General features: G+C 38.8%; 2 protein-coding genes across 5 annotated transcripts in view; both read right to left on the bottom strand.

The window, feature by feature from the left end:
• Nucleotides 1-1234: 1234 nt before the first annotated feature.
• LOC145335034 (uncharacterized) lies at nt 1235-4854 on the bottom strand. Its single transcript, XM_080180722.1, has 6 exons — nt 4014-4854; nt 3499-3603; nt 3066-3128; nt 2691-2777; nt 2036-2171; nt 1235-1841 (listed from the first exon to the last, which is right to left on the bottom strand). The coding sequence occupies exons 1-6, from the start codon at nt 4320-4322 to the stop codon at nt 1687-1689; spliced, it is 855 nt and encodes a 284-aa protein (XP_080036848.1). The 5' UTR covers nt 4323-4854; the 3' UTR covers nt 1235-1686.
• Nucleotides 4855-6442: 1588 nt separating this feature from the next.
• The window catches only part of LOC145335424 (histone-lysine N-methyltransferase SETD7-like), a 34101-nt gene continuing 18144 nt past the window's right edge, over nt 6443-22399 (bottom strand). For all 4 annotated transcript variants that reach the window (XM_080181165.1, XM_080181166.1, XM_080181168.1 and 1 more), the window contains 8 exons: nt 21892-21967; nt 21393-21468; nt 21033-21064; nt 20241-20303; nt 19463-19542; nt 16245-16332; nt 8748-8823; nt 6443-8003 (listed from right to left, as the gene is read on the bottom strand). In XM_080181165.1, coding sequence (XP_080037291.1) covers nt 7891-8003; nt 8748-8823; nt 16245-16332; nt 19463-19542; nt 20241-20303; nt 21033-21064; nt 21393-21468; nt 21892-21967 — 604 coding nt within the window. In that variant the 3' untranslated portion in view covers nt 6443-7890. The remainder of the gene's footprint in view (nt 8004-8747; nt 8824-16244; nt 16333-19462; nt 19543-20240; nt 20304-21032; nt 21065-21392; nt 21469-21891; nt 21968-22399) is intronic.

The following is a 22399-nucleotide window of genomic DNA, read 5'->3' as shown; positions in this document are numbered from 1 at the left end:
AAATGAGATAAAATCTGAGCCCTTGCAAAAAGCAAATTGTTTTGCAACATTACTCAGCTTAAATGGGGCTGTGAAATATTTGGATAGACTCAAAGTTTGCTATAACATAAAGCGGCGCACTTTTAACACATTCGCGCGAATTTCAATTTTTGGTTTATGTCGAGTATATGCAGTTTTTTTAATGAAAAGACAATGGGCATAAAATTAAGTTAGTTTGGTTACTGGGTATCCACACAGGAATAGGGCGCCGCAGGTTTAAGATACTTAGAGTTAAGACCCCTGCAGTTGATAACCATGAAAAAAAGAAAACTATCCCCTCCCGTACTATTTTCAATTTATTTTAACTCTTACAAGAGCCCCCCCCCCCCCTCTAGTTTTTTCAATGACTTTTGTGTAATAAGGTGAAACCTAAAATTTTTTTGGTGAATACTTAGATATCAATGACCTTCTGATGCCCGATCTGTAAGGGTTAAACATAAGGAATCGGGGGGAGAGGGGGGGGGGTGGTAGGCGCACTTACATTTCTCGGCATGACAGTCACTTTAAATGAAAGCTACGACGTCCCTTATTATGTGTACTGATTCTAAATAAGATGCTCTTGATACTTTTTAGAATAGGTTTGAACCATTATATTTGGGTGATTTGACTTTTTCTTCATACAAAATAAATAGCTTTAGATATTTTTTACAGCTAAGATTTTTTTCCTTAGTGTCAGTCTGTCCATTCTTACAAAACGGATAGCTTTTATCGTAATTTTAGGCATATTTGATACTGATTGAAAACTTGGCAGGGTAATTCCCGTAACGGTAAGGTACAATTTTAAAACCATTAATGGCTATTGTTAGCAAACTGAATCAAACTATATCTGAGGCTAAGGGCGGCTGATTCATCTTCAAAGCTGTCCAGCATACCCAAATTAATTTGCTACTACAACGTTGGGTTTTGTCTAAGCTGTTTGATTGATTATTTCAAAGAGATATTTTAATAGCTCAGGGTTGGTTGACTAAATTTGAAATTTAATTTTTATTGCTTATTCTTTTTTACAGCCTGTTGAGTGGATAATGGTGGCTGAGGCTGCGGAATCAGAGCACTTATACTATTAAACTATTCTCTTAAAGAATGAAATTTAGGATGATTAGGCACTAATATGAGCAAAACATCCTTATAATTAAGCCTCAGTATGTCATATTGTTTGTATCATACATTATAAAATGTCTAATTAAAATTAATTCTATTTTTCATGTATTATATATTTACAATCAAATTGTACAAAACCCAACATATAATGATCATTGCAAAAGTAAATATAATTTAATTCAATATAAATCACAATTTTCAGCATAAATTTATTTATATATCACAATATTTAAATGCGAAGCATCTATTTAAAAACCTGTGTCTCATTCCAATTTTATTGAAACGAGCATTATCATAAAGAAATTAATTGTAATCATATTTGTAACTTCTGGTTTTAAATTCGAATCCTAGATAATATTTTTAACATAAATTTTTAGGATTCTTTTCTATGGATTCTTTAAGGCTTTGTTTATAAGGAAAAGAACAATATGACACTAATTAACAGTTGATAAACAGAAAAGAGTATGGTATGTTAAAAAACTTCTGTCCGACATAAAAGTTACAAATAAAAATCTCTTGGTGTATTATTTCAAATTCAATAATTTTGAATTAAACAAAAGCATGTAAAACCATATGATACTTTAGCATATGTTCATCTGTAAAGATATTGCTACAAACTCTGCAGGTCAAATTCTTCTGCCCACAAATCTTTATATGATTACTTAGCCGTTTGTCAAATACAAATCTTTTACTGCAACAGTCACCTGAAATTAGATTTTTTAATGAAAAATCACGAAACCTTGGAATGCAACCTTTTATAAAGCAGGGATAGAGGGGTCATTGGACTGTTATTTACTAGCCCAAAGTTTTATAATCTTTTAATCTTGATAATTGCCTCAAAAACTTTATCGTCTATTGTCTTATTCCATAAGATCCCCCAAATTAAAATAATACTTACATTTATGGGGTCTAACCATGGAGCAATTTTGTTCATGTTTCTCTCTTAAATCGGCTACGACTGTGCTGCTGTTTGTTAATTCACTTTGTCCAACAAATTCTCCACACCCTCGACATACGGACGTATCTATGCATCCCTGAAAAGTACAGAATTATCAGAACCCTTAAATTGTCATAATACTTTGGCAGACTGTTAATAAAGTGGTCACAACTACTATTTAACAAGGTGTTCTTTTGGAAGTGAATCTATTATTCAATTTTCTTCGTCTGTCGTAGTCCGTATGTTAGTCTCTACTGTCATGAGTGATAATGAAACTTTTCACAGCTGCTATTTTAGATAAATCACAGCTTTTTTTGGTAAAGAATTCACTTTCCAATGAGCATTCATTATACAAATTACTTAGTTTGTTAGGCAGACAACAAAAAACATGTATTTATTTTTAGTAAAGTTTAGAGATTTTCTTTTATTTCTATATCATTTTTTAAAGAGAGTTGAGAATTTTCTCAGAATTTTTATGTTATCTTTAATGAACATATTCTGCAAAGTTTTTTTTATAAATGTAAGGTTTCGTGATTTTTACCTAAACTTGGTATAAAGCATGGCTCAAAATCAGAGTTTAAATCAAATAGATCAAGTAAATCAATGTATATGTTACCTTGTTGTTATTATGCATGTAGTCAATATGATCCTTTAATCTGTCAGCATTTTCAAATGGCAGTTGACAGGCGGAACAATAATATACCTAAACATAAAAAAATCTTAGTTTATATAGGTTAAAATTTTGGGTTTTAAATATGAAATTTAATTGGTTGTAACGAAGCTACTTTATAATTCACTTTGTCTGTTCGTCCGTCTAAAACACAGTGTATCTATAAGTATTATAGATCATTTTCCACGAAAAATTAAATGAAGTCCTATTTTTTTGGCCCGGATTTATGGCTCCTCAAGCAAAAAATGGAATTGGTCCTGTTATTTTTTTATTTTAATATTCGCAGAAAAGTGTGTATAATATGAAAAATATTAAACATACCTCCATATAAAAACCACCTTCTTTCCATCGTCTCACTAAATCCAAGCTTTTCTCATAAATATTCTAAAAAAATTAATTATACTATTTTTGGAGGCAATTACTTAAAATATATAGTTTTATAACCATGTTTTCCAATTCGTTGGCTCAAAAACGTTGGGTACTTAACTTTGATTAACTGGTTACAGATTTTTCAACCAATAATTTTAGCCTACAAAAGAGGTGGTTTTGTTTATCATCATTATGGATGTATATTGTATATTGTACATAATTTAACGTTTATTGTCTTTTCCCTTAAGATCCCTGGGTATTTATCCTATTTATGGTGATTCCTGGTATTATTATATACAATGGTATAGGCGAAGCATCTTTATTTTCAATTCCTTAATGTTCAATGACTATTAATTCCTAAAATACAATGCATATTAACGCTAACCTGATAATTATTCTCTGGGACTGGAGTCTCGTTTTGCCAGGTATATTGTCTTATCTGAGCCCCACTGTGATGGAAGTAGCCTGTTCTTTCCTCTATTACATGTGTCTAAAATATTTCAGGTTAACTCACAAACAAATATAAATTTTACATCTAAAAGTAGGATTAAAACAATAGTTGCTAAATAAATGTTAAAGGAAACAAAAAATAAATATTTGTCTGCTAAGTATTTAAGCTAACCACTGAACCAATTGAGTTTCTCAATTTAGGAAAGCTTTAAATTTCTTATGAAATAGTAAAAGTCTATTTTACTTTTAATTTTTAGCCTTTCAAATTTTCAATAGTTTTAAGGTATTTCATGTCACCTCACATCCACTTTGAGTAGCGAGTTGGCTAACTACACAACGATTAAGTTCTTTGTTTTAGAGAAGCTTCACATATTTATTGTTAAGTTTTGGGTGGTTTTAAGCTATTTAAATTCCCCCTCCCTCCACCTTGAATTATTAAAAATTTGTAACCTGTGAATATTGTTTATATCGCAGTGGATTGCTGATAATCAAATTTGGCTGCTGGTGCTGAACAATTCTCCTCTGCTGTTGATAGCCGCCGTTACCGCCGCGATACCGAGACGAAACTGGCGTCTGATCATGGCACACAACCGCAGTCGCCGTTTGCTGATAGTCATCATTTATCTGAGGAGCCATACAACGAGATCTTTTGATCACATACACATTTTCCTCCTCATAAATTTCTTCATATTTTCGTTTTGTATTAGAAACATATGGATAAAACTGTTCTTGATGGTAATTCGATATTAAATTTGCCATTTTAAGATCACTTATTATAGATGCTACTTGTTTTACAGAATTTGATAAACTGATTAACCAAAGCTAATACGCAATAAATTTATTGTATTAAAATTTGGTAATAAATACCCATATTATGGCGAATTAAAAGAAAAATCTCCTCCCATTTTAACTTCGCTACTTAACAAGGACATTTTTGATCATAAGTAGGAGGGAGGTAGGGGGTTATTGGATTTTAAATTACGATGGTACCCAACGTTTTATAATCAAGTTCTCTCCTTTGCAGGCTAAAACTTTTGGGTACTTGGTTCAAACAAGCAGTATCTAAACTTTTCAACCAACAATTTCAATTAATTGTTCAATGTCTCATCCCTCAAATCCATGATAAGTAAAGAAAACTAAAATACAAATAAAAACAATTGCCTATTATACATAATGAAAAGAGATTTTTTATTATAAACTTTTTGGGAGTTAATATATTTAAACCCTAAATGCGTTTTTTTAAAGATTCTAAATGTTGGAATGACGTAAGTCTAGTTTTCAGTAGCTGCGCTACTTATAATATTTAGATAATAAATACTTAAACCCCTATTTATTTTAACCCTTCCCCCCACTCTTAGGCCACGCCTCATTTAAGTGGTTATATGAGCGAGCGAGCACGCCACTTATTATTATTAGTAGCGCAGCTATGCTATGATTAGGGCTTGTACGTCCGTCTGTCTCTTAAAGGAAACGATCGGACACGCAATACACAACATATTGTAAAACATAAAAAAATGCATAAATTAAATGAAACTGTTATCCATTGAGCCGTCTGTAAGATCTTAGATAACAAATATACATAAAAGGAGAGGAAGTAAGGTGAATATTTTTGTTTTCTATGCCTAATAAATTTTATACTACCAAAGGGTGAATATTATTTGCCCAATGGTGAATTATGAAACAACTTATGTAGATTATAATCATTGTTTAAATAGTTTGAACACTGCTAGTTTGAACCAACCAATCAACATTTTACAAAAAGTATCGCAAGTTTTAATGTCAACGAATAAGAAAATGCGCGTTTAAAGCTTTTCTCCCCTTTTCCTTTATTTTAAACCGATGATTCCCAGGGAAGAAGGAACATTGTGCAGTAAATTATACAGGTACCCAAAGATTTATAACCACTTGTTTTTAAATCTATAGTTTAACCTACAGGAGGAGTTTTTAACATCTTACGCATATAATTCATGTTTTATCTATTTAATCCCTGGTGCTACCTAGAAACTAAACATCAAAATGACCGCCCGCGGATTACAACCTTTTAAAAGAGATGCTTATATGTGTTACTCATAGTTCATAAGTAGCGTTCAAAAGTATTGCTATAATAAAGCTAAATTAAAAGAAATATTTTACTTGAAAAAGAAAAAAATACATTCTAAAATAATTCAATCATACTATGATTTCTCAGCGAAGCTTTCCACAGATATTGTTAGTTCGTCCGTAGCGGATAGCTCGTATCGTAAATCAATGTTATAATAAATTGGCACCTTGAGTTGATTTTAGTAACAATTGGCATGGGTATGATTTATAAAGCTTAGAAACTCTATAATAATTACAAGGAAATCGATAAGTTGATTTTTAACTTCATTAAGATTTTGTAGCTGTTTCAAAAAAAGGTTTTTACAGCTGTTATGTTTAAACACCAAAAGGGGGCGGGGGGTATTTTTAAAGAAATGGTGGGTATGCCATTTATTTAAAAAAGGATAGCAACTTCCATAAAAACTAAGCTTATTATATAAGCTATTCGGGCTGTTTATATTCACAAGGGAGTAAAGAGTAAAAGGTTAACGTTTTAACCCCTAATTTTAATGTACAGAAGAGATAATTTTGTTTGTCCTCATTGGAGATGCACATCAATTTATCGGACATTGCTTATCCCTGTAAATACCTGGTAAATTTGCCATAAAATGTTTAAAATGTTTTGTTTATGATATTGTGTTGAATAGTTCAAGGAATCCTTACCATAAACAGGCCTAACTCATTACAACGCACACAGTTAGGTAGGAATTCCAAATAATGGTCGTGCAACCAAAGCGTTTGTTTTCTCTCAGGTTAAGAAAACCAGTAGGCTTTACATCAACCTAAACTAACCAATGAAATTTTATTCTAAAAATTTATTTACATTTATTTGATTATAAATAAGCAGTTTTAATAATTACATTTAAGCTCATATAGTTGAAATATGCATTCACTTCTGTACAATTGCTTTTTGCTATATTCTCGTATTTAAATACTTCCTTTTATTTATTTGCTACTAGCAGCTTGCCCCTAGAGGTCTCTCGGTTATATTGATTTCTTTACTTTCCATTTTAGTTAAAAAAAAGGTTCGGCGGATATCAAGATCTTAAGCTACAGACACACCTGCGGACAGGATTGTGTCTTCATGAATTATGCGAATAAAATAAAATGCGCGGAAGTGAATGCACATCACTTAGTTGCAGTTTTACAGATATTACATCATATAATTACTTTATTTGGATCATGTCGACGAAGCTAACACCTCCAGAGAACTTAAGAGATAAGACAATGGACGATACATTGATGTACATTCATTCACAAAATGATAAACAAAATTACCCTGTTTTTAGGCCAACTAATGACTTACAATTATTGTAATTTATATCGAATCTTATTTGATTCGGTTAATCTTAATCTATAGAAGGTGTAATTTGTGTAATTGGGGGGGGGGGGGGGGCACATCATTTATCAATTAATCCATTGTCTTATCCCTTAAGATTTCTGTTAATAAGCCTTCAAAATTTAATAGTTATTTCTCGAATCGTATTATAAACGGCTTTCCGCGGATATAGAATGTACAATTATAAGATTAAAACTAGTTTGTACATTTTTATATTCGTAGAAAGTCAGATATAATACGATGCTAGACATAGTTTTTTCGTATGGAAGAGAACCGGTTCCTATCCACCGGATTCGAATGAATACGAGAAAATAAAATATGATATTAGAAATTTTCATATTTGATTCAGTTTTTCTATTTTACATATCTTACTTAAAAATAGATATTTTGATAGTTTTTTTCTGTTTACTAATAAAAAATATTTAAGTTCTTTGGTACATGGGCTATTTGAATGTACAATTTCTACCCAACATTCCAAAAGAGTAAAATTAATATCATATAATTTGTAAATTACCACAGAATGCCAGTATTAAATTTAAATACAATAAAAATCATCAACAGTCAAAATTTACCAAAAACTATACATACTACTATATGATAATTTTACTTTTTATTTCACCTATTATCTTTTTTTATATAAATTTGTATGAAATTGAACTAAATCTAACAGGAAGGCACATTTTTGATAGGGAAGGCGCAAAGCAGACAAAATAGATTGTATAATCCAACCTTAAATGTGACTGACTCTTTATGCTAATACTCTATTACTAAAAAAATATGGCAGCTTTAAAATCACAATTTCAACAAAAGAAAAAATGAGTTTAAAAATGCTTTCTCAAAAGCTGTTTATAAAAAAAAAATTTGAAATGTCGTCCTTACAATTATAAATGAATAATGTCGTCATTACAATTAAGAATTAAGAGAATCCGGGAGCTGATTTTGTTTGTCGTCGTTGGTGCTGGTGGCCCATGATGGCACAGAAGAATACTCGGCCTTCATGGAATCAGGCACTGGGTAATTACCTAGGTAGAAAAGGCTATTAAGATGAGTATTGTTATAACCTAACACCACTAAACTTGTGAATAGAAATCTCTGTTGTTGTTTGGGCTAGACGCGAAAGTTCTCTAAAACTGTAACCAATTAAAACGTTTGTCCGTCGCGCACCCAGCTTACGTCCATCACACTAAACTACAACCTTTGCAAGAAATATTTTGCCAGATGGGTATATGACACAGATGAAAAGAAACTAAAGAAGAAAGAAAAATAGCAAATATAGCAGGAATACTGTTAAAAAGGTCGTATTACTGTTAAAATTGTTAAAAAATCAATTTTCTAAATATCTACTACTTTGCCTGTTTCCCCTTTTCCAATTCCATTATGAAAGTAACAAAATATATGTAAGTCAGAAGCAAAAGATCTCTCGAACGACTGAACTGCAATAGTTCTCCTTTACACCAAAGCTTCGTATTCCAATGAAGGTTTATAACTATTTTGGGGAGGGTACCCAAGTTAAAAATCTCACCCGCCCCTATACTTTTATAGGCGTTATTGGCGTAGCCGCTAGTTTAAAATTATCCTAAAAAGACATTTATCTTTCTATCAAGTTATCTATTTACCTTTTTTCCAAGCCTCTAGGTACCTGTCTGGACTGTAATCTAATTTAATCCTTGAATTGTCTATATATCTAGTCTATTATAATATCTATAAAGGTATCTAGTAAGGTATATATCTGTCTATCAAGACAAGACATCTATCAATCTATTTACCTTTTTCCCAAGCCTCTAGGTACCAGTCTGGACAGTAATCTAATTCATATCCATATCTCACAAATATTTCTTCGCCCTTAAAACATAATACATTAGCTCTATGTATAATATATTGTGGTATTCGGCAACCGTGAGCCATGCCTATGGCACCCCTGACCGGGGTTCGGGGAAGGGCCAAAGGCCCTCCCCCGAGTCCTGGGGAAGGGGTCTGCCGACCCCCTCCCTATGCCTAAAATTAATGATTGAATCTGACAGCCTTATTATGGTTAAGCTGTATTGTTAATTCCCCCCACCCTTTCCAGGGATGGGGGATCATTATTGCCCAAACTGACTATTGTATATGTATTATATTGCCTTTATTTATGATTATTTATTCCTATCTGTGTAGCTATTGTTTGTTGTATATAACTTTAGTAATCCTTAGACCTTCAATAAAGGAACAACTGAATAGATGCTGTTTATTATTTAGTGATTGCTAGAGAAGCGTAGCTTCTCTATAGTATAGGTGTCCACGTCTGTTCACACTGCCGTAGTCATTTTGAACTCTGGTGTCTGCCATTCATCCTAGGCGGATACCACAACTTTTGGTGACAGCTGTGTGAGATTACGGCAAACCACAAGTGTAGAGCAGACGCGCAGCTGAGGCTAAGGTACTCCCAGCAGTGAAACTGGCAAAACTGACACAAGCAACCTGAATTACCCACCCTGGATAGCAAGGTCTAACTCTGCATCCGGCAGTTGTGGAAGCGAGACAGCGAAACTTGACGGAGAACCGCGAGAAGCGCCGACATCTAACGGAGAATTGAGCGCTCAAGGGCTGAAACAGGCCTGCGGACGGGCTGAAACAGGCCAACTAAGTGTAAACGGCTGAAAATAGGCCAACATTTACTGCAAGAGATAGCAGGATTCGAACCAGCGGCGCTGCAGGACGGGACATTCCCTGCCGCCATAAGCCGGATTCGGATACACGGCGCTGCAGGACGGGACATTCCCTGCCGCCGACAGACTGAAACAAGCCAAGGATTCGAACCAGCGGCGCCGCAGGACGGGACATTCCCTGCCGCCAACAGCCGGATTCGGATATACGGCGCTGCAGGACGGGACATTCCCTGCCGCCGATAGGCTGAAACACGCCAAATAGCTGCGAGCTGCGAGCCAACATACGAGTGTAGTGTACCAAGCAGAGGAAACTACGTCAACTCCAAGTATCCTGAGAGGCTACAGCGCAGCCACCCATCTAGAAAAGCAGATATTATATCACATTGTAGGGATTACCACCCTAGTGTGATGGCTGAACAATAGATTTATGAGCAAGGATTGGCAAACAATTTGTTGTGTATTGTGATAAAACTAAAAATAGAACAGGCTTGGTAAGCAAATCTGTTATGTATTGTGATAAGGCCAAAAATAGAATCTAGATGTAATATAACAATGCCTTGATAAACAATCTAACCACCCAAGCCTCCAGCACAACAAATACACCCCTTATTCCAGAGGAAAGGGAGGGGCCCACCATCCATTGAAGAAAATACAATCAAGGTGACATAACAATAAGCCCAGGATTAAGGAGAAAGGGCACCATTACCTCATCACACAGTTACCTCAAACCCACAGCACTCCCCCTTCCCCGCAGGGGGAACGGACGGTTTTACCCCGTCCCCTCACGCGCTTCCCCCCTCCTACCCACACTTGACTAAGTCCTCCCACGGTGTGGAGATAGCGACCGGGAGAACAGAGCGCCATTTACGGGTCGCGCAACAGAGTTCGGGACATATCACAAAAATTCAACGGACAAAGCGGACCAATGAGAGAGCGAGTTGAGGGATAAGTGCGCGTTTTACCTGTGTGCGCGGATTTGACGGTGCGTAAGCGCGCTGCAAGGAAAGGATATTTCACGCACACACACACACACACAGGAGCGGAGCTACTCCATAGCATCTAACAGAGATATGTTTAGAAAACAAGAATTACAAGCTTCTCCCTTCTATCTATAGTGTGATAAAGGAAAACCCAATCAGTTCCTGACAGCAGTTCAGACCCTCAACAGCTATCTACCCCTACCAGCCTACTCTACAAACTCCGAAAAAACTAGTGATAAGTACATCTAAGTTATATCTTTGTAGTTAAACTACCAACCTAGTGATAAACAGTGTTGGCTGCTAGGCTAGAAAGCCCCAAGTGTAAACCATTTATAATATTGACTTATAACTTTGTGTCCCGCCGCTGAACCGTTGACCCGATGGAACAGCCGCAAGCGCCAGGAGGCGACCAAGCCCAAGGATGGCTCCAGGATGACCCTCAGCCGGCTCCAGCCGAGTACCGCAAGCTGATGCTGAGTAACCTGCCAGAGTATAGAGGACCGCCCAAGCAATCCTGGAGTTCCCACATCCGCAGACTCGAGATGTCATGGGCGGCTTACCGCGTGCCGCCCCATGACACCCTCAACCGCCGCAACGCCCTTTTACTGTCACTGGTGGGGCAAGCAGCGGAAATGGCTTCTCATCTGTTTGGCGAGGCAGGCCAAGCCTTGACATACGAACAAGTCAAGGCCGAGTGTGAAATGTTATTTCGTCCAGCCTTTGAATCCCAGACTTTGAAGCAAGCCTTCAGGGATTACAGGCAACACTCGACAGAACCTATACAAGCATACATATCCACAAAGTGTGCCTTGTATAGGGAGGCCTACAGCCATGAGGATCTCGAGTTATTAATCGATGAATTAAATCGTGGCATTCGTAACGCTAATGTGAAACGTGAAATGATGAGTCATGAGATCGCCTCTGTACCTGAGTACACGAGGCGAGCCATGTTCACCGTCACAATGATTACCAAGCAGCTGAAGGAGGGTGTGTGCCTAGTGGACGCCACCGACGGGCTCACGGGGTCAGCCAGCGTCCAGTTGCCCAACTACGACGAGTCGGAGCCAATGGAGATTGGCGCCTTGGCTCCGGGTCTCCACCAGATGGGGAAGGTCGCCCCAGATGACAAGACTTCAGGCCGTTGCTACCGCTGCCAGGGGAAAGGCCACCGAGCCCGAGACTGTCCGACGCCTATGGAAGTCAGCCTAGAGGAGAGACGCACCCAGCCACGCCGTGACCGTCCTGCCAAGTGCGAGCGTTGCCACTATGCTGGCCATACGGCGGCCGAGTGCAGAGCCGACTGGGACCAGGTAGCCGGCCGGAGGCGCACTGCAGACAAGGGCGCTCCCCCAGGAAAGCCCAGCAGAGTAGCCAACATGGAAGGGAGCGCGCCCCCAGCTCCACCGCAGCAAGCAGCCGCCCCCAACGCAGCGGGCCGAGCCGACGGAATGCCGCAGTTTGGAACCGTCCCAGCTAGAATCAACGTACTGGGCGGCGCGGCTGAACCCAACCGGGTTGGCCTGGGCTTTAGCCTCAACCACCTGGGGCCGGAGTTTGTGCAGCCCAACAACATTGCCGAGCCAGAAGTCCTGAGGCCCCAGCCCTTCAGCCTAAACATGATGGGGCCTGCCCGACCGAGCCTACCCAGCAAGAGTGGAGGGGCGCTACCCAGCGTCACTGAGACGGTGTACGGGGATGCCCTGGCGGCCGTTGAACGAGAGAGACAGGAGGCGCTAGCCAGCGCATCAGAGTCGATGTATGGGGCGCCACCCGGCGCCGCCACCTGCGATGATTGGGGGGTGCTATCCAGCGCCTCCACCCTGGTGCCTGGGGCGACAACCGTCGCCGCCACCAAGATACCTGGATCCTGGAACGAGCCAGCAGTCCCAGAGGAAGGGGTGACACCCGTCACCCCCAGTCAGCCAGCGCCACCAGCCTGTAGGGAGAGCCCAGCCGTACACCATCCAGCGCCCCCTGCCAGCCGAGGGAACCCAGCTGCCCAGCACTTCCAGTCGAGCCAGGATAAGTTAAATTTAACAAATGTATTGTATCCAAATTATTGTAAACCCCCAACCTTGCCTGTGCCTCCTGCACCAGAGGCTGGGGAGATTGAAATTTGGGGATATAAAGACTTGCCTGTGCCACATGCACCTGAGTTCCTAGGGCAGGGGAGGGACGTGAGTCAGGGCGAGCCTGTGCCACACGCACTTCAGCCCCATGCCACTGGGCATGCCATGGACAGGGGAAGGGACCCCTTGGGGCTAGGGGAGCCGACACCCAGGCAGGCGCCAGTTGCCTGTCAGTCTGTCATTGGAGAGGGTATCGGGGTGCCCCGGACACATAAAGATAACGCTCAATGGAAATTTGTATCTAGCCAGGAGCAGCCCAGCCGTGTCCAGCCCCAAGAAGCAGCCGTGACCCGAGCCGAAGATCCCCAGCCGCGTGCGCGAGGTAGATGGCTGTCTGGCAGCTTCTCACATTGGTGGATGGTTCTGTGGGGACTACTGCTGGCAGCCGTGTGGCCTACAACTAGCTACGTCCTGGTAGGGTGGGACTGCGCCAACCCCACCCACGTCACAGCCTACAATAAGGAGAAGATGTGTAGCACGGAACCGCTACACCAGGAGGTGCCCCTGGGCCATGAAGTACATGTCCTGCAGCAAGTCAAGATTAGGGAAACAACAGGATACAGTTGTCAGCTCACCGTGTCCCAGTGGACATTCAGGTGTGGGGTATGGGGTTACCTCAAGGTGACCTCGGTCCCCACCCTCATGAGGCCAACCAAGATTGATCCAGAAACGTGCCGAGACCTGGCCAGGAACCGAGTCTACACGCTGCCAGGCAAGACCCAGCCACTGACGTTCCAGCTGAACCATCCTCTGTTCTTCACCCTCGACATGGTGGGCGCCTTGGTCAACAGCCCAGAGGGGGTGGTTTGTGAAGGGGAGGACGTCCACTTCGAGGGCCAGCTGTACCGCAATGAATTAGTGCTCCAGGAACGACGGCTGCTGGTCAAGGAAGAGACCTACATAGTAGAGGATGGACGGGTGGAGTCCCAATCTGACCACCTGACCCTAGAATGTCCCCATTCTGAGCTGTCTTGCATCACTGGGGAAGCAACCTACGTGTGGGACCACCTGGGGAGAGATTGCCCCTTGAGGCTGATCCGCAGCCTCCAGCCTAGCCTAGTGATGGATGCGTTCCTGGTTGACCATCAAGCCCAGTTCTTCATCAACATGACCACCCCCACCTCAATAGTGAACTGCGACTTTGAGGCCCATGCCACCAACCACCCAGCATTGTTCGTGGCAGCTGACCCGGCCGCGGCAGCGCTGCCCAGAGTATCGGCCCGGGATGTGGATGTCCCCCTGCAGGCCCAGATACATGCAGGCTACATTGGATTTACCCTGGAGACACGCATGAAAAGCACAGCGGCAGAAGAAGTAGCGGCCAATTGCTGGAAGCTCCAGCAACTAGACCCGGCCCACCCGGTGCGTGTCCAGGGGAGCACGTTCTCTGTGCTGAGGGGAGATGTCCTGCTCCAGCTTACCTGCCAACGCAACAAATATGTTGTCCGTGAAAGCAATGAATGTTGGGACAAAGTACCAGTGGAACCCACAGGATTTGTAGACGCTGTGACACGGGTGTATAGCGGCCACGCCACCAAGATTCCCTGCTCCTCCACCTACCCCCTGACTGTGCACGCGGAGGAAGGCTGGATAGAGCTAACCCCCGCACCTAAGAAGAGGCCACCCCCGCTGGATACGCCCAAGCAGCTGCTGACAGAACCCTTGGATGACTTTAGTTCGGGAGGCTTGTATTCGCAGGCTGAGCTGAACGACTGGCAGCAGCTGCTAGCGTTCCCAGCGTATAAAGCCGCCATGCTGACCGGCCTGTCCTATGGCTCATGCGTTCAGCAAGGTAGCTGTTCGGCCACCGGAGACCATGGGATCGTGTCCTACAACATCGACCGACTGGCGGAGGAAGGAGAGGCCGCCCTGGATGTCTGGGCTGGGTTCAGACAAGCTATCCACGAGTGGGGAGATGGCGCAGCCATACTGTGTTTGCTGTTGTTGATCCTCAAACTGCTGGGGGATTTGACCATCATTTCCCTGGCAGCCGCACAAGGAGGTGTACGGGCTGCCATGAATGCGATGTCACAAGTGTTCCTGTACCATCCAACCTTGTACAGGAAGGCCTTGGCCAGAGCCCGGCTCACCCATGCCAAGTCCCGGGACTTTTCAGTAGACTGGGATGCCATTCCCATCGGCCGGGAAGCCGCCGAGGAAATGGTGTCCATGCAATCAGCCGATAGCGGGCATGACCGCCCAGGCAGGCCTGGACCGCCCTCTGGAAGGCCCCGCGGCCCCTCGGGAGGCCAGGCTGCCGCTCAGACGGTCAACTTGGCAGCCAGTGCCCCAGCCGCTGCCAACAACAACCAGAATGCCCCGCAGCAGCTGTGCCCCACGCCAACCTGACACCTGCCAGCGCCGAGCTACGTGTCCAACCAAAGCCAGCCTCTACTTTCTATCCCACGTTGGGAGCCCATCAGCCCTGAAAATCACCACTAGGATTCCATTGAATTATTATCATTTGTATATATCTTAGCCCTAAGGAGCGGGCCGAAGGCCTCAACCACTGTCGGAAGTCTGGCAGGGGGACCCCCTCCCAGCCTTCTGAGGGGAGAGTTGTGGTATTCGGCAACCGTGAGCCATGCCTATGGCACCCCTGACCGGGGTTCGGGGAAGGGCCAAAGGCCCTCCCCCGAGTCCTGGGGAAGGGGTCTGCCGACCCCCTCCCTATGCCTAAAATTAATGATTGAATCTGACAGCCTTATTATGGTTAAGCTGTATTGTTAATTCCCCCCACCCTTTCCAGGGATGGGGGATCATTATTGCCCAAACTGACTATTGTATATGTATTATATTGCCTTTATTTATGATTATTTATTCCTATCTGTGTAGCTATTGTTTGTTGTATATAACTTTAGTAATCCTTAGACCTTCAATAAAGGAACAACTGAATAGATGCTGTTTATTATTTAGTGATTGCTAGAGAAGCGTAGCTTCTCTATAGTATAGGTGTCCATGTCTGTTCACACTGCCGTAGTCATTTTGAACTCTGGTGTCTGCCATTCATCCTAGGCGGATACCACAATATATCTACTTAAGAAATTAGACCAATGCAATGTAAAAACAGCGATGATTGATTTTTGAGTGACTTTCCCCCCCTTACCAAATTTTCATAGAAATTGTAAAGAAAGCATAACTACACCTTTTATTAGTACAGCTACTTTACAAACGTTTATGTCTGGCTGTCATTAACAATTGTAAAGGAATATATATTTATCGCATCGTATTATAGAAAGTTTTACTCAGGTAGTCAAATGTAGATTATTTGATTATTTTCAGAATTGTTTGCTCAGTGAAATCGAAGGCTCAAACCAACAAAAAAAGAAGTTATTTATTTTATTATATGTAAAACTCTGTCGGATCATGGAAAGAAAATGAAGTAACGTGTTTTCATGCGATATTACGAAACCGACATTACCCTATTTTTTTTTTGTATGGCGCCGAACCGGTCCTAATCCAGCGGATATTAATCGGATTCGAAGATGTCATACTGTAAAATAGTTTACCTTGGCAATGAAATGTTTGGAGGCAATGCAGGGAATAATTCCAAATCTTGGATGGTTAAACACCATAAACTCAGAGTTAGGAACAAAACTAAAATATACACAAATAAGATTTGTATGGCTGTTTGTCTGTTTTATATTTTTGACGGTGGAAAGTGTCAAGTTTGACTATATAAAAATACGTTTAAAAAGGAGGAATTTTTCATCACGTCACACATGACACTTTTCAGCGCTTCTTCTTGTTATTTGTTTGTTTGTATGTCTGTTTTGTTTGTTTGTATGTTCTCATATCTGATTCAGTGGCGTGCGAACCGAAGGGGGCATTTGGGGCAATCGCCCCCCCCTAGCGACCAAAACGCCCCCCCCTGCCCCCCCCTAGCCACCGCCCCCCCTGCCCCCCCCTAAATGTTGAAAAATGCCCCATTTTGCCCCCCCCTGGTCAACAAAAATGCCCCTTTTTGCCCCCTACCCTACAAAAAGCAAAACTATCCCAGTTTCCAAAAAAAAGATCAAGAAATACTCAAAAAAAAATTTTGCTGCTTCGCGCCAAACAGACAGTTACTATTCATTTAACCTTACTAAATTTTTTAATTAGTGTAGAAATACTCCAAAAAAAAAATTTTGGCGCTTCGCGCCAAACAGACAGTTACTATTCATTTAACCTTAACAAATTTTTTAACTAGTGTAGATATTAGGTTATAATCTTTTTTCACTGAACATAACAAACCAGGTAATAGGAAGTATTTTATTTTGTATAATATAAACTTTTTACTAAAGAAATTTTGTACATCCCCAATGATGATTACCCTTATATAGATTACAATTAGTGGATGAAATGTATGGAAACTCGACTTAATTAACCAACCAATCAAAATTCCATTAAAGTCCCCAAAGTTGTTGAGCCAACGAATAAGAAAATTTTATATGACATATTGGGGACTAGTGTAATAAATAGCCCAAAAACCCCTCCCTCCCTTCATATTTAAAGAAAAAATTTGCGCTTCGCGCCCTTCCAAATGGTTTCTGCTTTTTATTTCATTGTATATTTTGTTTTTATTTCTATAAAACAACAAATATTTAATTAAAAAGTTATTTTATATAAAAAAAGAAACAGCGTTGATATTTATCTAAGCCTTTTTCTCAACACTGTATGTCTGTCTAAATGAATAACTATATATGATGTCATATTATTTTCAGGATAAGTTTATCATTTTTTTTTGTGTACATACCCTTACAAAAAGACATGTTTTTTTTTATGGCAATTTTCATTAAAAACCCTTAAAACTAACTACACTCTATATTCCTAACTTGATAAAATACGCCACTCTTGTTGTCTTTAATTGATTTCAGTTCAAAGGGGGAGTAAATATTTTTAGGTGCGCTTCACGCACTTCCCTTATAAATCATTGGAAACACCACTTAATCAAAAATTAACAGATTTTTAAAGTGCCATTTAAAGAGGGTAGGATATGTTAATATAACTTTTTAGCTTCTCTATAATTCACTATGGCTGTCAGTACGAAATGCTAAGGGGGAAATGTGATTTTTTCAACTGCAATTAAAGATAGAAGGCTAAAACTTAATGTTAACATTCCCATCATTATGGAGTATAATTAACTATTAAAAATTCATGGAGGTCAGACGTCGGACGTTTTTGGCTTTTTTTGTATCTTTTAAATTTCGGGTATAGTCCCTTTTGTGACATTGCCTCTTAAGGTGCATTTCGTCGTATTTTCACAGCAGCTTTTCACCTATTTATAGCTCCTGTGGGGCCAATTGCCTAACCCTGCGGGGAAATCACCTGACCCAACTTAACCTAGAATAACCTATTAAAAGCTATTATGAAAATACGACGAAATGCCCTTTAAGAGGCGTTGCCACAAAAGAAACTATACCCCAAAGTTTTCCATATTTCTAAGAGATTTTTATATCTGTAGATGAAAGGACAAGTAATTTTCTTTATATCTTTGGTTTTTATGGAACGATGATTTTTTTTGTGGATTATAAGATTAAAAAAAAAATTTCTTGCTGTTTCGAGCATCCAGTATGTAATTTACTTTGACTGTCATCACACAACATACAGAAAAAAGGATTTGTGACTTTTTCTATCTAAAATATATATTGATTTTAACAGATGCTCTTTAAATCTACTTGTCTGTATTCTTATTAATGATTTTTTTGTGCTTTGCTACTTATAGATGTTGTCATCCTTGTTTAAAATCAGTTTTACATAATAGGTAAATTTTAAGTAAATTATTTCCAAAATGAGTGTTTTTATCTCCCCCCCAAAAAATTTTTTAATGGGGTTATTCATCCTTCCTATTGAGATTTTATAACATCCCCTTCCACCTATAAAAAAATGTTTTGTGGTGGGGGGGGGGGGGAAGGTTAAATTATCTTCTGTACTTCTTTTTCGAAGATGCTTTCTAGCTCCCTTCCCTTTGGTCATTGCAGGGTGGGGAGAAGGGATGGGGGAGAAGAGATGGGGGAGAAGAGATGGGGGATATAAATGGGAAATAGGGATGGGGAAGAAGGGATAAGGACTAGAAGGCCCATAATCAAATAATCCCACCCCTTAAAACGCCCTTATTTAAAGTTAGTGTATATAATCAAAATGCCCCCCCCTAAAGCAAAGTGCCCCCCCGGGGCACTTTGCTTTAGGGGGGGGCAAAATTTTACAAAATCTTCAAAATGCCCCCCCCTAGACAAAGTGCTTCGCACGCCACTGATCTGATTGTATTATAGTGCTTGTCTTTCTACTTATGTGTCTGTCAATTTATCTTTTTTATTTATATATTTGTCTGTCTGTCTCTATATCTGTCTGTATAAAAGTATTTTTATTTGTTTGTCTGCATAGTTATCTTGTTTTAACAGTTTGTCTATGTTTTGGTGGTTCTATAGCATTTAACCAATGTTTATAAAAGCCACAAAATTTGATTTTTAAAATATCCGCAGTACATTCATAAAAAGGACGCGTACCAACTATACCGTTCCCCAACAAGGATGAAAAAACAACACATGAGGCTTTAAATATTTTCGTTTATTTGCATAAATTTCATTAGGGTATGGTTGTTTATATACATTTTTTCACAAAAAATTAGCAGTATCTTCGTGCATTGTAAAGAAAAAAATATCCGAAGTGTTCAAGTGTTTAAGAACACCAATTAGAAAGACAGACAGATAGATATTTATTTAGATGGATAGATAGATTAAACAATTACCTATGGTTTGTTTTATGTGCCAATGAGGAGCAGTAATTATTAATATCACGAAATTTCTCTGGAATATCCAAAGTTCCATCCTAAATATACAAACAATTAAAAACAGATATGAACATAAGTAAACAAAGATGACAACATCCATAAAAGCGAAGCACTGAAACGGTAGGACAAACGAACATTAACACTTTTATAGTGTCGGAACTGAATAATCAGAATATAAAAGTATAAGAGTCGAAGGAAACTTGTAAGTAAATTTGTTGAATACTGCTTGATACAGTATAATGTAAATGGACATACTTACATTTTTAGGACTTGATTATAGAATTGCTTCGCTTACAAAATTGTACTTTGTTGTCCGAGAAATCAATATACCAAAAATCAGATCAAACGGATAATTACAACACAAAAAAATTTGTTGTTAAAAAAGTAGAAAAATCAACTTGTTTAAAATGGACCTACGGACATTCTGGTAATGATTATAGAGATGCTACGCTTTCCAAATCGAACCAAACTACTACAGAAATCACCATGCAAAGTTTAAAAACGATAGAACAATTCAAACTTGCCTAAATTAACGAAAAAAAGCTAAAACGTGCCAAAATAGCGGCTTAATTTGTTTTTAACTAAATAAAAAAGACTATATTTTTTGTAAAGTATATTTTTTTTTATTGTAGCCATATCTCCTAGATTGTTGTTTCCTAGATCTTAATAGGCACTAATCCTATTTACTTTATACTTTATATTTATCTTACTTTCTTATCTATCTATATTTACTCACTGGAGTATTTGCAGGATCAAAAATCTTATAGGCATTCTGCTCCCATGTTGGATCGTCACCACTCTGCAATTATAAAAAACATTTTTAGGAAGGACATTGGGCTGTAAATTATAATTATACCCAAAGTTTTTAACTTAACTTCTGTGTTTATCTTTTCAACTTAAGATATATGATATTTCTATTGACCAAAATGTTTTCCTAACTTAAAGGCATTGTTCATATGGATCTAAAAGGATAAGACAATGGTGGATAAATTGATGTATATTTCCAATGAAGATACACAAAATTACCCGTTCTGTAGATTATAATAAGTGGTGGAAACGTTTGGACACTTAACCCCTATGAATTAATCAATAAAAATTCAATTTAAGTTCCCAAGGTTGTTAAGCCAACGACTAAGAAAACGACGTTGCTACAAAAGACCAACTCTAAAAAGACCAACACCTACAAAAGTAGAGTTGGTCTTTTGTAGGTGTTGGTCTTTTGTAGAGTTGGTCTTTTGTAGGTGTTGGTCTTTTGTAGAGTTGGTCTTTTGTAGCAACGCCAAGAAAACGTTATTATAAGACTTTGGGGACTAGTGCAATAAACAGCCCAATGCCCACACCCATTATATTGTTCTACTATAGATATCTAAAAAATCAAACGTGCTTCTAATGTCAAACTGTTGGTAATGATAATTAAATATTATAATTAAACATAAGTAGACCCTTGTTTTAGAGATTCTTGGGACCAAAAATATGTCATGAAAACCTTAGAAATTTTAGCTTTAAATCTATAAAATAAATTCTTTACCTTAGGTGGAACCTTGATACCATGGTAAAAAGCTGAAAAATAAAAACATTTAAAAAGTTTCTTTTTGACTGACAATATTCAGAAAATAATTTTAAAATAAAATTTTTGCAAGGGTGATTATGTCAAATAGTTGTAAGCTTTTTGAAATAATAAATGAATGGATTAAAATAAGTAAAGGTGAAAAAGAGAGGAAGAGAATGCGAGAAGGAGAGAGAAGAAAAGAGAGAGACTGGAAGAGTGAAAGAAAGACTCCCCTTAGGACTCTTACCATATTTAAATTTATTTCTAAATGGGGGGATGGGGTGGGAAAAGAAGCATAAAAGGCAAATCGAGGGGAAAAAATAAAATTTATTTTCTTACCTAGCACTGTATTTGGTTGAATGTCTCTCCTAGCAAACAGACCATCGTTTGCCCCTGGCACATTGGAATGATGAACCTAAAATGTATGGATAAAAAGTCCATCATTATATCTGTGACTTTGAAAAGATAAAACTTAATTAAATGGTATGATAAATAAGGATAAAAATATATACCTATAAAAAATCACCAATTCTTTACAAAAAAATATTTCACGAACATTGAAGCATGACCGACTGACCAACGAACCATGTGAAAACTATACGAATGCTTTGCTTATTAGTACAGGCAATCTTCACCAAAAAATCAGCTGCCTGTCATTATTAGTAGACGAGAAAATCACATTTTCCAATAGAGTTACATAATGACGAATGGATAGATAGTCAAAGTGAATTTCAGAGCAGATTTGCTACAATTTATTATTATGATGAATATCTATATATAATGAATATCTATATTTGGTTATAAGTGTTGCAATATACATATTCTCTAAACCTCTTACCTCTACTATACAAGATTCATATGGGTCAGGAAGATTTGGTGTCTGAGTTACTATATCATAATTTGATTCTTCACGTCTAAATAAAACAAAATAAAATAAAACTTCACTACGTATAAAATAAAGTCATTATGAACATCAAAGTTAATTTAAATAATTGGATTTAAAAGTTTTAAACAAATGTGATTAATAATCTAATTAAGAAATCTTTGATAATAGTAACATCATTAATGATAGTTGCGTATTGTTCACTTTAAAGTTTAACTTCACTAGCGAGTTCGCCCCCAGAGATGATTTTTTCTTGGAAGGATGAAGGTACCCTCCCCAAAAATTATCTAAACCTTTTAGATACACATACAGACGGTTATGCTGTTACTTTTAGGATTACTAACAGTGATGATTCTTATAGAATTATAATCGTTTTCTATTTTGCTTAATGCAGACTTGATATTAAATGCTTGTTGGACTTTGAAGACTAATGTTATTCTATCTTAAACATCAGCCGAGAAAT

This window comes from Acartia tonsa, chromosome 13, assembly GCF_053477335.1.
Source record: "Acartia tonsa isolate MP-2025a chromosome 13, ASM5347733v1, whole genome shotgun sequence".
Classification (NCBI taxonomy): Eukaryota; Metazoa; Arthropoda; class Copepoda; order Calanoida; family Acartiidae; genus Acartia; species Acartia tonsa.
The sequence above is the reverse complement of the archived record's forward strand: the minus strand, read 5'-3'. Positions and strand labels throughout refer to the sequence as shown.

Coding starts and splice junctions, on each gene's coding strand:
- LOC145335034 (XM_080180722.1), bottom strand. CDS start 4,322: ATGGCAAATTTAATATCGAATTACCATCAAGAACAGTTTTATCCATAT. Junction 2,778..3,065: donor AAGGTGGTTTTTATATGGAG/GTATGTTTAATA, acceptor TTTTATGTTTAG/GTATATTATTGTTCCGCCTG. Junction 1,842..2,035: donor CATGGTTAGACCCCATAAAT/GTAAGTATTATT, acceptor ATCTAATTTCAG/GTGACTGTTGCAGTAAAAGA.